Source organism: Lottia gigantea (genome assembly GCF_000327385.1).
Source record: "Lottia gigantea unplaced genomic scaffold LOTGIsca_21, whole genome shotgun sequence".
Taxonomy (NCBI): domain Eukaryota; kingdom Metazoa; phylum Mollusca; class Gastropoda; family Lottiidae; genus Lottia; species Lottia gigantea.
In genome coordinates, this window is record NW_008708458.1 from 990488 (window position 1) to 1002901 (window position 12414).

General features: G+C 33.3%; 3 protein-coding genes across 3 annotated transcripts; 1 reads left to right on the forward strand and 2 right to left on the reverse strand.

The window, feature by feature from the left end:
- Positions 1–622: 622 nt before the first annotated feature.
- Positions 623–5286, reverse strand: LOTGIDRAFT_159626 (hypothetical protein; the record flags this gene model as incomplete). Its single annotated transcript, XM_009054127.1, has 5 exons — positions 623–975; positions 1728–1925; positions 3099–3236; positions 3889–4958; positions 5279–5286. The coding sequence occupies 5 exons, from the start codon at positions 5284–5286 to the stop codon at positions 623–625; spliced, it is 1767 nt and encodes a 588-aa protein (XP_009052375.1).
- A 1777-nt stretch (positions 5287–7063) lies between these two features.
- On the forward strand, positions 7064–8002 carry LOTGIDRAFT_159627 (hypothetical protein; the record flags this gene model as incomplete). The annotated part of the gene is made up of 3 exons (XM_009054128.1): positions 7064–7170; positions 7378–7447; positions 7661–8002. 3 exons carry the CDS (start codon positions 7064–7066, stop codon positions 8000–8002), a joined length of 519 nt encoding a protein of 172 aa, XP_009052376.1.
- On the reverse strand, positions 7975–11196 carry LOTGIDRAFT_231695 (hypothetical protein). The gene is made up of 5 exons (XM_009054129.1): positions 11118–11196; positions 10416–10600; positions 10011–10094; positions 9418–9544; positions 7975–8953 (listed from the first exon to the last, which is right to left on the reverse strand). Exons 1-5 carry the CDS (start codon positions 11188–11190, stop codon positions 8865–8867), a joined length of 558 nt encoding a protein of 185 aa, XP_009052377.1. The 5' UTR covers positions 11191–11196; the 3' UTR covers positions 7975–8864.
- Between the last annotated feature and the right edge of the window lie 1218 nt (positions 11197–12414).

The window sequence follows — 12414 nt, forward strand, 5'->3', positions numbered from 1 at the left end:
GTTCATATTTTATGGGTTGAGCCTTGTTCCTGTATCCCAGTGTTTGTATTTTTTTGGCTGAGCCTTGTTCCTGTATCCCAGTGTATGTATTTTGTGGGCTGTGCCTTGTTCCTGTATCCCAGTGTTTGTATTTTGTGGACTGTGATTACAGCCTGCAGCTACAGGCCTATGAATAGAAGTCAGACATTAATCTATTCTATCAGTTTTTTAAATAATAAATTGCAATATATCACAAACAATAGTTTTTCCATGTATATTTGAGAACAAGAGTCAGATAATTTGAGGACAAATAATGCTGTCTCCTGTCAATATATTGGTACAGGACAAGCCCATATTGAGAACAATCTATTTGGGCAACTACTTTCCGAGGAAATATGTCATTTTGATAGGCTTAATTTTATTGCCTCATACAAAACTATTTCTTTATGGAAATTCATTTATTAGAAAGAGGTCTGGTTTAAACCACCCGGCTTTCATTGAATTTCTTGTTGACTTTCTTCTTTCAAAACACTTCCTCATTTTCCTTTACACACACTACAAATATCACATATTCCTTCTAAAATTCACATTCAGTGCATTTCAGCACTATATATAATTCCAATAGGACAATGGTGTTTCACATTCATCTTTTTGCACTGGTTGAAGGTAAAGGAGAAGTTACCTCCCTTGTATCGTTTCCAGTCAGTATCTGTCTAAGGTTTAAATTTTTAACATAAAATTTGTCATCCGATGTTTCTTCTACCTTTACATTATCAATTTGATACTGTGGATTTTGAGTCTTTTCATATGTCTTTTTCCAAGTCCATAATGTACTTAAAGGTATGCCAAACCTTTGACAAATTGCAGTGACTCCAAATTGACCAGCAAGGACTATAGCTTTCTGTTTCTCTTCCTCTGTATAGAAATTATACGTTCCTCTCTTCCTTGGGTCCTGGAATGCTTTTTTCATTGCTTGATTCTGACTCAAGATAGCCACTGAAAAATACAATGTAGAAATAATAATAAGCTTTATAAATATAATTGTGGTGGTGTAATATTAGACAATGGACAAAGACAATGTCAAAAACAAGTCTTAATCATTTTAAGCTAGAAGTAACTCTTCCTAAATTTAAAAAAAAAGCGTCTAGGGTCACAGAATCTCCATCTGTATCTAAGACAATATTAATCTTTGGCACCTAACCCAATAAATGTTAGCAACTAATAACTACTTCATTACTATACTGGATATAAGTTGATAGACAAAAAAACATTATTGAGACCAAACCCTATAAGCTATTAAATTGTACAAAGAGTCTCCTGCTTCCTTCATTAAATTTAACTTTGTAAGAGAATATAACCCAAATAACAGTGGGAAATAAACTTTATATCACTTCATTTTACCAGAAAGTGAACTAATATCTCATTGATCGTTGACTAGGTTCTGTTCTATGCTATTATACATACAGATGTATCCAAAATCCAAGAAATAAACAATTATACTCTAAAAAAAAACAGCAATTTTGAGAAATCATATCTACCAATATATAAATGTTAAAATATGTGGGATCTCCAGTAGATATATAATTTCACAGCCACCTGTGACTTGAACAAAAAGCAACCTACTTGGAACTAACTGTATTTACCTGAGCTGCAAGTGAAGATTTAGTTCTACAAACTACAGCTTTAAACAGCTCTATGCTAAGATTTTCTATTTGTTCCTAATAATGAACGCCATGTACACAAAGTACTAGCTGGTATATTTAATCTCTCACAAGTGGCCTTAACACCATAGATTTCAGCAGAGGTGACAGCGTTCTGCTTTTCTATCTGGCTATAGGATTTATAACGTCCTCTTTTAGTCACGGTAAATCCATTTTTCTGGGTTAACAATGTTTGCATGATAGATTTGGAAGGGAAATGACATTCAGTCTTAAAGATGGGTGTGGCTGAAAGAGAAAAAGCCAAATTTTACCAACAGTCTGGGAATTTAACAGAATCTTTTTAACTGAACAGAACAGAACAGAAAGGGTAGTTAGAAGAAATAAAGTAGCCAAATTTGGCATTTAAGGAAAATAAGAAACCCTGATTCTTTCCAATAAGGTATACCAAAAAGTATTTTTTCCAAGAGTTGGTTCATACAATTTGAACTTTACAGTACAGATTTGAGTAAGGCTTTATCTTTTTTAACCACCCCATCTTTATTCGTGTCTTAAACAAAACTAAATAAAATGAAAGTAGGCCTACTAAAAAAATAAATATTGTAAAGCCTACATTAAAAATTAATAATATTAGTTCAGAAAATAAAATTAATAAAGTCAAAAACTGTGACTAAAGTAATTGGCCAATTGGACCACAATTTAGTCTAAAAGCAGAAATGAACAATAGGCAATGATGAATTTTTTAATAAATCAGAAAAACAAATAAAATTCATAAAACAAGGATTACTCCAGCCGTTAACCTTAATGTAAAAACTAAATTCACTTCACAAATTAATGTTCAGGTTTAGATCAAATATTATTATCATAACGATATTTTGTATCTATATTCAATAGGTTTCTGTGAAATTTGCTTAAAGCAAATCTAGACATTTTGCTTCATTTTTTTTTGCAGGTGACTCCACTAGCCATCCATTATCTGACCAAATTGTTCATTTTCAACCAATCAAACGCTCCTTCAATATGATATAAAATTTTCTAACTATATGTTGGAATTTCTGAGATATTCATTGTTAAACATTAACTGTTTTGTGGATGGCAAGTGATGTAACCTGCAGAAGAACTCAACAAGAAACAAGATCTGTATTGTAATCAGAGTGATGTTTCCACAAACACATTGGAGGCCCCAATTGGGGTACAGAAGGGGGCATTGGGCAGTACCCCAAATTGTATCCCCACTTCTCTAGATTTTTTGATTTTTTTGACCAAATATTAGATCAGTCTATTTATCAAATCATTTCTTGGGAAAAAACCCTCTCAGACACTTCATGGGAAGCTTGTGGCTATGGTGCTTCCACAAAGGTGCAACATTTTTAATCTCAGCCTCGACAGTCTGCCCCTATTTGTACCCCCAGCCTCACTGCAAACACACTTATACATAAGAGGAAAAGCTGAGATCCATACCTGATTGATTACATGCCTCTTCAAACCCAGAGAGGTTTTTTAACATCGTAACTGGGAATATTTCATCTTCTTCTGTTGTAGATTCAGGTGTTAACTCTCCAAAATGGACTGGTACATCCACAAAATCTCCACTTGATGCTGCAAATTATATGAACAAATTTTTCTGACTTGCAACTATGACTCTCAAGAGATTTACATGCTTGTTTCATAATATGACTATTACTGCACATTGTTTATTGAGGAAATCTATCAATTAAAACCAGTAGTTTTATGACAAGACATTTAATTAAGTTTTCATTAGTCAAGTTAGATTCCATAACTTTAAAGTAAAATATAAGCTTGTATCTAAATATAAAATGCTCTTGATTATAAATGAGTGCTATTATTAATGGGCATGGAATTTTACATTTGTTTTTAGTTTGTAAAGTTGTAAAAAAATTAACTATTTCAGTCTTTGATGCACAATGCTTTCTATTACATAGATGCTTTATAAACTGAACATCTTAAAGGGATTGTAAAGAGGTTTTCTAAATTTTTCATGTGTATCGGGGACAATGATAGCATCAATTTGCAGCACTATTCAAATTTCAATTAGACCTCTGTGATTCTTGCAATTCCACAAAAAGTGTGTTTGATGATGTCACTAATCACGAAATTTGCTTTATCACATTAGGTCCTTAATTAGTGACATCATTTAACACTTAGTACTAGTTAAATTGCAAGAACAACAGACATCAGATTGAAAATTGAAAAAAGTTAGAAAACCTCTTTACAATCCCTTTAAACTTACATTGAGAACCTTCATCTACATCACTAACTACTGGTGTTGGCTTAGGCTTGGGAATAGGTCTAGGTTTTATTATTCTCGGTTTCTTTCTTCCTGTTTCAGCTTCTTTATTTATAAATGGCTCCAGTTCCATTCTTGTGGCATGATTGGTCTTCCTTTTCTTTTTCTGCCCAACTTGACTTGTTGATGCTACTGGGGGTACAGTGATATGGGGTGAAGCAGGGTACTCCACATCATCCTTGGGTTCTGTTTTGATTCTGACACCCTTTAAAATATCACTGGCTGATTGAGATGTATTTTCTGATGGTATTTTCACTTGATTATTTTGTTCCTGTATAACATTTCCAGTTCCATGGAATATGGCATCATGTGAACTAGTACTTGCTTCTGACTTAGACAACTGAATATTGATTTGAGACACTGGAAAGGAATCTATATTGTTCTGACTATGTAAAGAACCAGGGGCTAGAGATTTAACATTTTGAATTTGAACCGTAGGAGCCCAATCTGGTACAGAAACATTCCCAGAACCTGGCACTTGTATCATTCCAGAACCTGGAACTTGTACCATTCCAGAGTCTGGAACTTGCACAGAGTCTGGCACTGACACATTTACAATTCCTGGAAGTTGTACTTGACCAGATCCTAGCACTGGCATTTGCACCATTCCTGAGAGTGGCATTTTCAAAGATACTGGCTCTGGTACTGGCATGATTTTTGTTTGTCCTTCCGGGTCAGGAGATGAAAGATTTGTGTTATAAGTTTTATTTGTGATTGATTGTTCATCTGGGAGTCCAGTAAATATATTAGAAATGACCATATCACTGGAATCGGGTCTGGCTGAAAAAGTTCTACTACTCAATAATGTTCCATGTAGTTCAGTTTTTACTATATTTTCTTCAAGAAAATAATTATATTTTTTTGAATTATCAACTCTCATAAAAATATGTCCTATGATTTCTATATTGGATTGAAAGGGAACTAACCCGGCACACAGATACTGTAAATCCTTGACAAGTGTTGACTTGAAAATCTTTTCTGTAGCTAGATCCATGTTGGTCAGTACTTCAATACTGAAAAAGAAAATAATTTTTTTTTAAATGAATGGAGTTTTACACATCTTACTCTTCTGCACCTAATTGAGCTAATGAAGACAGACATGGCTATGTGGAGTGCCATGAGGGAAATTTTGCCAGGACAGCAGCATTTGGGTACTCTTTTTCCATTTTCATGCACAGCGTGTATTACACAGGGTCGTTGTTTATTGTCCATAATCAGCCCTGCATCACTGACAGGGGGAAACCGTGTAAAAAAAACATCGGAAGGTATTATCCCAATCTATGCCATGATTGAACCTTGAACCTTCATGTTAGCGATCAAGCATTTAACTCACTGAGCCATTGTGGTTCCCAAAAACAAAGTAGGCTTTCCTTTTTAATCAATCCATATAAATGTTTGTTTTTTTTTTCATATATAAAAAAAGTCCTTATGATCAATATCATACAACATTTTGAAACTCATGCCATGCATGACTGGCTGAATGGCTGGCAATATAACCAAATAAAATTATCAATTGACCTTGACCTTGCGAGATAGACCTCTTTTCTTTTATGCTTGCAGGTCTTTTTCAGCCGATAAATTTCACTTGCGTGGTTTATCGGATAATTTGAAAATAATAAATGGGCTAGAACTACCAAATTTCATTTTTCAAAATACAAGAACGATCATGTCAGTCCTAAAACAGAGTTTTTGAGATTGATTTCGGCACTATTTTTTCTAGGTCAACAAAGTCGTCGGCCATTATTCACTGTTTAGAATTTGTAAGATCGAAATTATTTCGATCGAGCGTTTTAGTCGAATTTCTCGACAATCTCAGCAGTAAATGCATTAAAACTGCTCTTAAATAGCTGCAAATTCAATAGGAAACAATGCTTATAGGTTGTCACAAGTTGTTTTCAAAGAATACCTACGAAATTTCCGAAATTAGAATTCGTATACACTCGTAAATTTATTTCTTTACCTCTACGCGTGCTAAGGGAGCATTTTTTGTACGAAAAATAACTGTCATTTAAATGCAATTTAGATCTGTTATTGGGATCTTTTCACATTGGTTCGGTAGACTTTTTCATATTTTGTATGTTTTTTTAATTATATCCAAACAAGACTATCTACTTGCAAAGTCCAGTGCGTTTCGGCAGTCTTCAAAGTTGCGATCACCATATCCATTTTGAAATGTCAGCTCCCGTCATTTCCTAGTAGGTGAAGTAATCGAACGAAAGTTCGTTCTATTATTCGGCTTTATAATTACGATATAAAAATTAAATACAAGGAAATGCATCGATTAAACGATAGTATATCACACGATTGACAATGGGCTAATTGAATGGAACAGACTGCACCTAGACCCTTTCGATTGAAAGTTAACGTGTAGTTTTGTAGGCATACAGTACACTGCCTTGGTAAGATAGGACAATTATGCCGCTGTTAAGGGATTAGTTCCTTTAATTTTGTTTTCTTTCTTTTACATTATAAAAGACTTTGCATCACATATCCTTAAACTTACCGATGCTAATTGGCTAGTTTTTCAAGTAGCCTACAGCAGTTGTATCATTAATATATTAAACCATTTTAATGTAAAGGCAACCACAGGTAACCAAAATCAGGCCCATAGCTAGCCCAGGGGGCAAATCTTTTGAAGCTCCCCTCTAGCTATGGGCCTGCCAGCCACATATTATATAGAACCTCATACTAACTCAACATTCTAGTTACTACTTATAAACTTCTTGCAATCATATATTGTAGAAAGCAGATAGGGTAGTGTAGGTGTTGCAAAAGTCTGAATGATAATTGTAATATGTGATAAATTGCTTTTATTGGTTTATTTGGGTGGTACATGACAGTCTCCACTTCTATCAGATGCTGATATCGCAAAATAAGTAGTTGTTGGTGGACATAGTGTTGGTAGTTGGATTGGATGATTCTGTGCTGTTGGTTTGGTAGTTGATATTGGTTAAGTGTATTACCTTTAAATTTAAACCATATGGTAGGATTAAAACAAAATGAGTTTTTGCTACACATGAAAATAAAATCATAAAATGTGATTTTATTTTTAAGCACTTAAAAGCAGTACTGGTAGAAGCCTAGAGGATGGTGTATATGACAGAAAATCAAACATAACATGGCAAAAAATTCAAAGCCACTGCCGAAATGGATGTTGAAATCCTCAAATGAAAAGAAGGACAAAACACAAGTTAAAGAATCTGAAACCGAAGCACCGAAACTTGGGTATGATATGACAAGTTTGTTTTACATTTGGTTCATTGTCTAGTTGAAAACGATTTGGACAGTGGTTATTCCCAGTTTATCAGCAAGTTAGATATTGAGATATTGAGCCTATTCCTTTCAGATGGCACAAAAGATTACTAATGTAATGGTATGTACCCCCTTTTTTTTTTAAGGAAATCTTAAAATATGAATTTTTCTGTTTGACAGGCTGCGTCAAACAGTTTATTTCTTATCAGAAAAGGAACTGCTGGATACAGCGAAAGAGTTATTAGTACAGGTGAATAGACTTTTTTTGTCACCCAAACTATTTGGAAATTTCCTCTGTATAATTTAATTAGTGAAAATATTCATGTCACCGCAACATGTTTTTATGGGGTGAAGAAAGGTAAAAGTTAGACCAAACTTGCTGAATCTCACCCAAACTGTGATAGCCATTTTTACAGCACTTGTGTCATTTGTTCATTTAGTATGTAAAATTCTTTTTTTTCAGGCTGGAAGAGGAGAGATAATTACTGATCTGGAACAAAAGAAGAATAGGAACAGTAAAAGAAGAAAGCTGAACATTTCTTCAAAGGAGAGACCTTCCGATCCTAATACCTCTTCCTCTTCCCCTTATAAACGTGACACAGATAGTCCTGATATATTTAGTGATTTGAGTGCTGGTAGTGATGATAATCAAAACATGACAAATAGTGATAAGAAAAATCAAAGACCGAATTTGTCTGATACCCACAAAAATATTGACAGTGAACTGAAAAAACAGCAAAATTCTGTAGATAAAGCTAAGAAACATAAACCTGATTTATCAGTTTTGGATGAGATTTTCTCCTGATTATTTATTCTGATCATACAGGTTCAGCAAAAAGTAGTATAACAATATAGCCAATGGCATAAAGTTATTTATTACATTCAAATAAAATGAAAATAAAAGCTCAACTTTAAAGGCATAAGACTACTTTTTTGATTTTCAATTGTTAATGGATCCTTAGTGTCCCTTACTGACAGGGAAGAGAGAGTGAAGTGTTAAAGAATTTCCTGCTTTTGTTAAATGTTGTATGTAGTTGCCTCCCTTGTTTATAAATGTAGCCTTGGAGAACACAAAGTATTATATAAAATTTTATTACATAACATTCAATTAGCACTTTTGATCATTCACACACCAGATATATGAAATAAATGGTTTAAAACCTGCTGATTATGCCCATTTCAAATCTGGGAAATAACATGTTGTCAGTCTATTGCTTTTGATTTTCAAAGTTTTGGGATCTTGAATCTGTGGCACAACTGAGACTTAATTCCATCCATCTTCATTAGCCCATATGGTGCAGAATGGCAGGAAATAAAACTCCTTTCATTTCATAATTCGAAAAATATCTGCATGCCTTTCCCTTAAATCTGATGGGTATACATGATAAGGTAATGCAATTTGGACTGTTTGATGAGAAGGTTCATATTATTTTCTTTGAAGAGGTTAACATCTTCTTATTTGCTTCAACATAAGTTGACCACATGATTTACATTTTCTGGTTTTAAACAAACAATTCCAGTGATTGGCTAACTTCAACTTATTATTATGAAGTTGTCAATGGCATCACATTTCTATCAAATTCGAACATCTTTCTCAAGCCATAGCCAAGTTCACTACTCCCAACTAACTTTAAATGTTCCATACAATGTTTAACTACACTAAGTTTTCAGAAATGTTTTTGAGATGGTTTATTATACTCTACTAGTTTATCATCTTCGTAAAATTCCACATCTTTATTTAAGTAAGGCATAAAGGCTGAAAAGAAAATAATGATGAGATAGATAGACATGCCTGCTACAGGTTCGCGTCAGATCTCCTTTCACAGTCCAATACAAATGTTATAAATCAGGGGCCTCAAAAAGTGAAAAAGATTTTTTTCTCATTGCTGGGTTAATTTTTTAGTCAAAATTCCCACTCTTTTCTCTCAGATATTTATCCAATTATCTAAAAGATCAGCCATAAATAATGCAAGTATTGAAAACACCATGTCAATAAATCAAAGGCAAAAATAATCATTGATTTTAGGCTTGTTAAAGGGACTTAACAAGGATTTCAGATCTTTTTATGTGTATTGAGGAGACTATTATTAATTCAAATAAATCCAATTTAGTTAGATGTCGGTGGTTCTTGCAATTCCACAAAACCAAACGACTTATTACATAGCTATAGAAATTCCTTTACACTAATGATACTAATACACATAAGATAAAAACCATTACCAAATATTCTAGCTCTTTTAATAAGTTTTGCTATTCGTTTTTGCATGGGTATACACAATCCAGTTACTCTTCTACCATAGATTCTTCCTGTATGTGGTGATACAAACTGACTCAATAACTGGGCATTCTGAAATATTAAAACTGTTTATAAGACATAAAGAAATAGGCATAGGAAAATAAGCCCAAGATATATGGATATACTATTTCTAACAATTATTCAATGTTTCACAATCTCATACAGACAGCGTAGAATAGAAAATACAATTAATGTATGTGAAACTTTAAGTTAATAAATGTTAGAAATACTCTATCCAAATATCTTGTGCTTCTTTATTAATTATATCTTTTAATAAACTTCAAGGCAAAGTCTGAATTCATGTTACTAGTTGTCATGTAATGTCTATATATCTTAACATTTTAACTTCCAATACAGTTTGTTAAAGGAAATTTGTTGTCCAGTTCATCACTGATTGACAAACATACTAACTGAATTGACTACACTACAGTCAGCATTCAAGGTGATTTTCATGTAATCCATTGTAACAAAATCAGTAATATCAGATTCTGTTTGATCACATCACTCTCAAGCCTACCTTATAATCAATATCAACATTATATTTACATAAAATACATCTTCTAGGTTTAGCAGCATATGGATCTTCCATTGTAAGTAATGGCTGTAAAATAGAATAAAATAGAATATAATAATTCAAAAGAATAAAAATATATATATAAGCAGTGAATTGAGAGAGGTTTTAAAATAATCAAAAAGTTTACTTCCCATACATATAAGGCACTTCCAATAAACAGCAATGTAACTGACTTACTTCAAGAGGCAGAGAGCTATGATTTCATTTATGATTGATATACCTCTTCATATGAATAATTTTATTAGCTTCTACCAATGTATTGCTAAAATGTTTGCAGTTTTGATTGTTGTTTGCAGTTTTTTCCTCCCACAGTATGAATATTTGGAATAGTTGAAAAACAATCTCTACCTCATCTGATTCCATCTGTTTCAAAAGTTTCTCAACATCTTCAGGAGAAAATGTCACTTTTTTATAATCAAAATTGGGATCTTGATATTGTGAGGGTAGTTTGACATCCCCAGCTTCCGACAGGGAGCTTACATTGTACTTTAATGTTTTGGTACCATATTTTTTGTGAATAACTAGAGATGAACCTGAACAAAAAATTGAGAATTTAAAAAAAAAAAAAAACTTTAAAGTGATACTGTCTTCTTGAAGAGAATCAGTACAGTAGGTATATAGATGTTCTACTCAAAATCACTCCCTAAAGTTCATATTCCAGTCTGAAATAATTCATAGTTTTTTTTACGGTAGATAGGCCAATTTAGCAGTGATCACTTTTCGTTATTTAGTGCAAAATAGTGAAAAAGGAGCTCGACCGCTTCAAGAAAATTTGTTTTCAAGTCTGCAACTTACACTCAAAGTTAAAATTATTTTCATTCAAGATGAAATTTAAAGCTGTATGTTTCAGTAGTTTGAGAGGCATTATGAACCAGCTTCAAAATAATATTAGATTATACTGGTCAAATAAATAGAAATAAAAATGCACAACTGGTCGGTTGTTAAAAGACAAGCGCTAAAGGTGACTGAAATTTCAAATACACATAACTGCGTACAATAATACAAGTATCAGATTATTTCTTAAACGAAACGTGAAAATCTAATACCAACATGTCGTTTGTTCAGTGTAGGACAGCAAACCAAACGGCCTTTTCAAGATTTGTTTTCCCAAAACTCTAAACATGGAGGCCGCCATCTTGAATTTACGAGGGCTTCTCGTCCGAACACAGGTAGATTGGACATGTCGACCACACCGGAAAGCCAAATCGACACCAACTAAGGATAATTGTTTTTATGGAGCGCAAATAGTCTACAAATTTGTTGATGTTTTAAACGCTTTAATTTAAATTGACTAAATTCTTTTATGGTTCTCATTCTCTGCAATTCTCTCACTTCGATAGGAATTACAGTAACGCAGCTGTTATGACCTAATTAGCCTACTTAATTACAGTGACCTAATTTCGTGCTAACCTAATTTCGTGTATCTCCGGAAATGCTAAATAATTTACATGTGCGACCTCGCGTGACCTCCGCATTTGCATGTCTTGATAAACATGGATTATCTCAACAACTTTAACCTGCAGATTTTTTTTCTATCGTTTCAAAGCAATGTCAAATTTATTATTTAAAATATTATTTACATATGCAAAATGGCGGATTTTAGTTATTAGCCTACCAAATGTCACAATTTTTATAGGCCAAATTTCCCTATAATCCTTGTTATCTTGCCTGGATCTACAGTTTTAACACCATTTCCACCATTTCGGCACTGAAACACCACAGTCTCATTGATGCAATTACCCCACAGATTTAATATGATATGATCGATCAACAACAAATCGCGGGTTAAAGCTATCCTGCCTTAACTACAGTGAAATTTTTTCTTTCATTGTTTTGAAAGATTTGCTAGTTTCAAGGTTATTTGTTTCCTGAATGAGGTTATAAGCGACATTATAGTTCGAAAACAGGCAGTCTCAAATTTTTTTTTTGATAATTAATTTTGGCCTTCGGAGAGCATGATAGCTTTAAATGACTTTTGACTATATCAAGTCGAAATGTAATTCGCATCTTGGCATTCGTCAAGACATCTTTGGCTCACACGAGTCCGATCGTCGATCACATCGGTCACGGGACAAGGCGCCATTTAATTCCGTCTGTAGGAAATATAAATCTGATACCATCCGTGAAAATATCGCTAGCCTGTTAAAATAGACAAATTATGAACTCTTTCAGCTGAATTGAACTGCACACTGCACATATTTATTGTAATACAGATTGAATATTGCACAAAGCGTTATAAATCAATATAAATAAGATATTTACATATACTCACTCAAATAAAAAAAGAATAAATACACGCGATTGTTATCAATGGAATAAAATGGAATGTACCTCATTGGAAGAATTG

Excerpts from the sequence above, each read along its gene's own strand:
- LOTGIDRAFT_231695 (XM_009054129.1), bottom strand. The coding sequence starts at position 11,190 with ATGTTTAGAGTTTTGGGAAAACAAATCTTGAAAAGGCCGTTTGGTTTG. Across the intron at positions 10,095-10,415 it reads AACAGATGGAATCAGATGAG|CCATTACTTACAATGGAAGA; the intron begins GTAGAGATTGTT and ends TCTATTTTACAG. Across the intron at positions 9,545-10,010 it reads ATGTTGATATTGATTATAAG|AATGCCCAGTTATTGAGTCA; the intron begins GTAGGCTTGAGA and ends TTAATATTTCAG.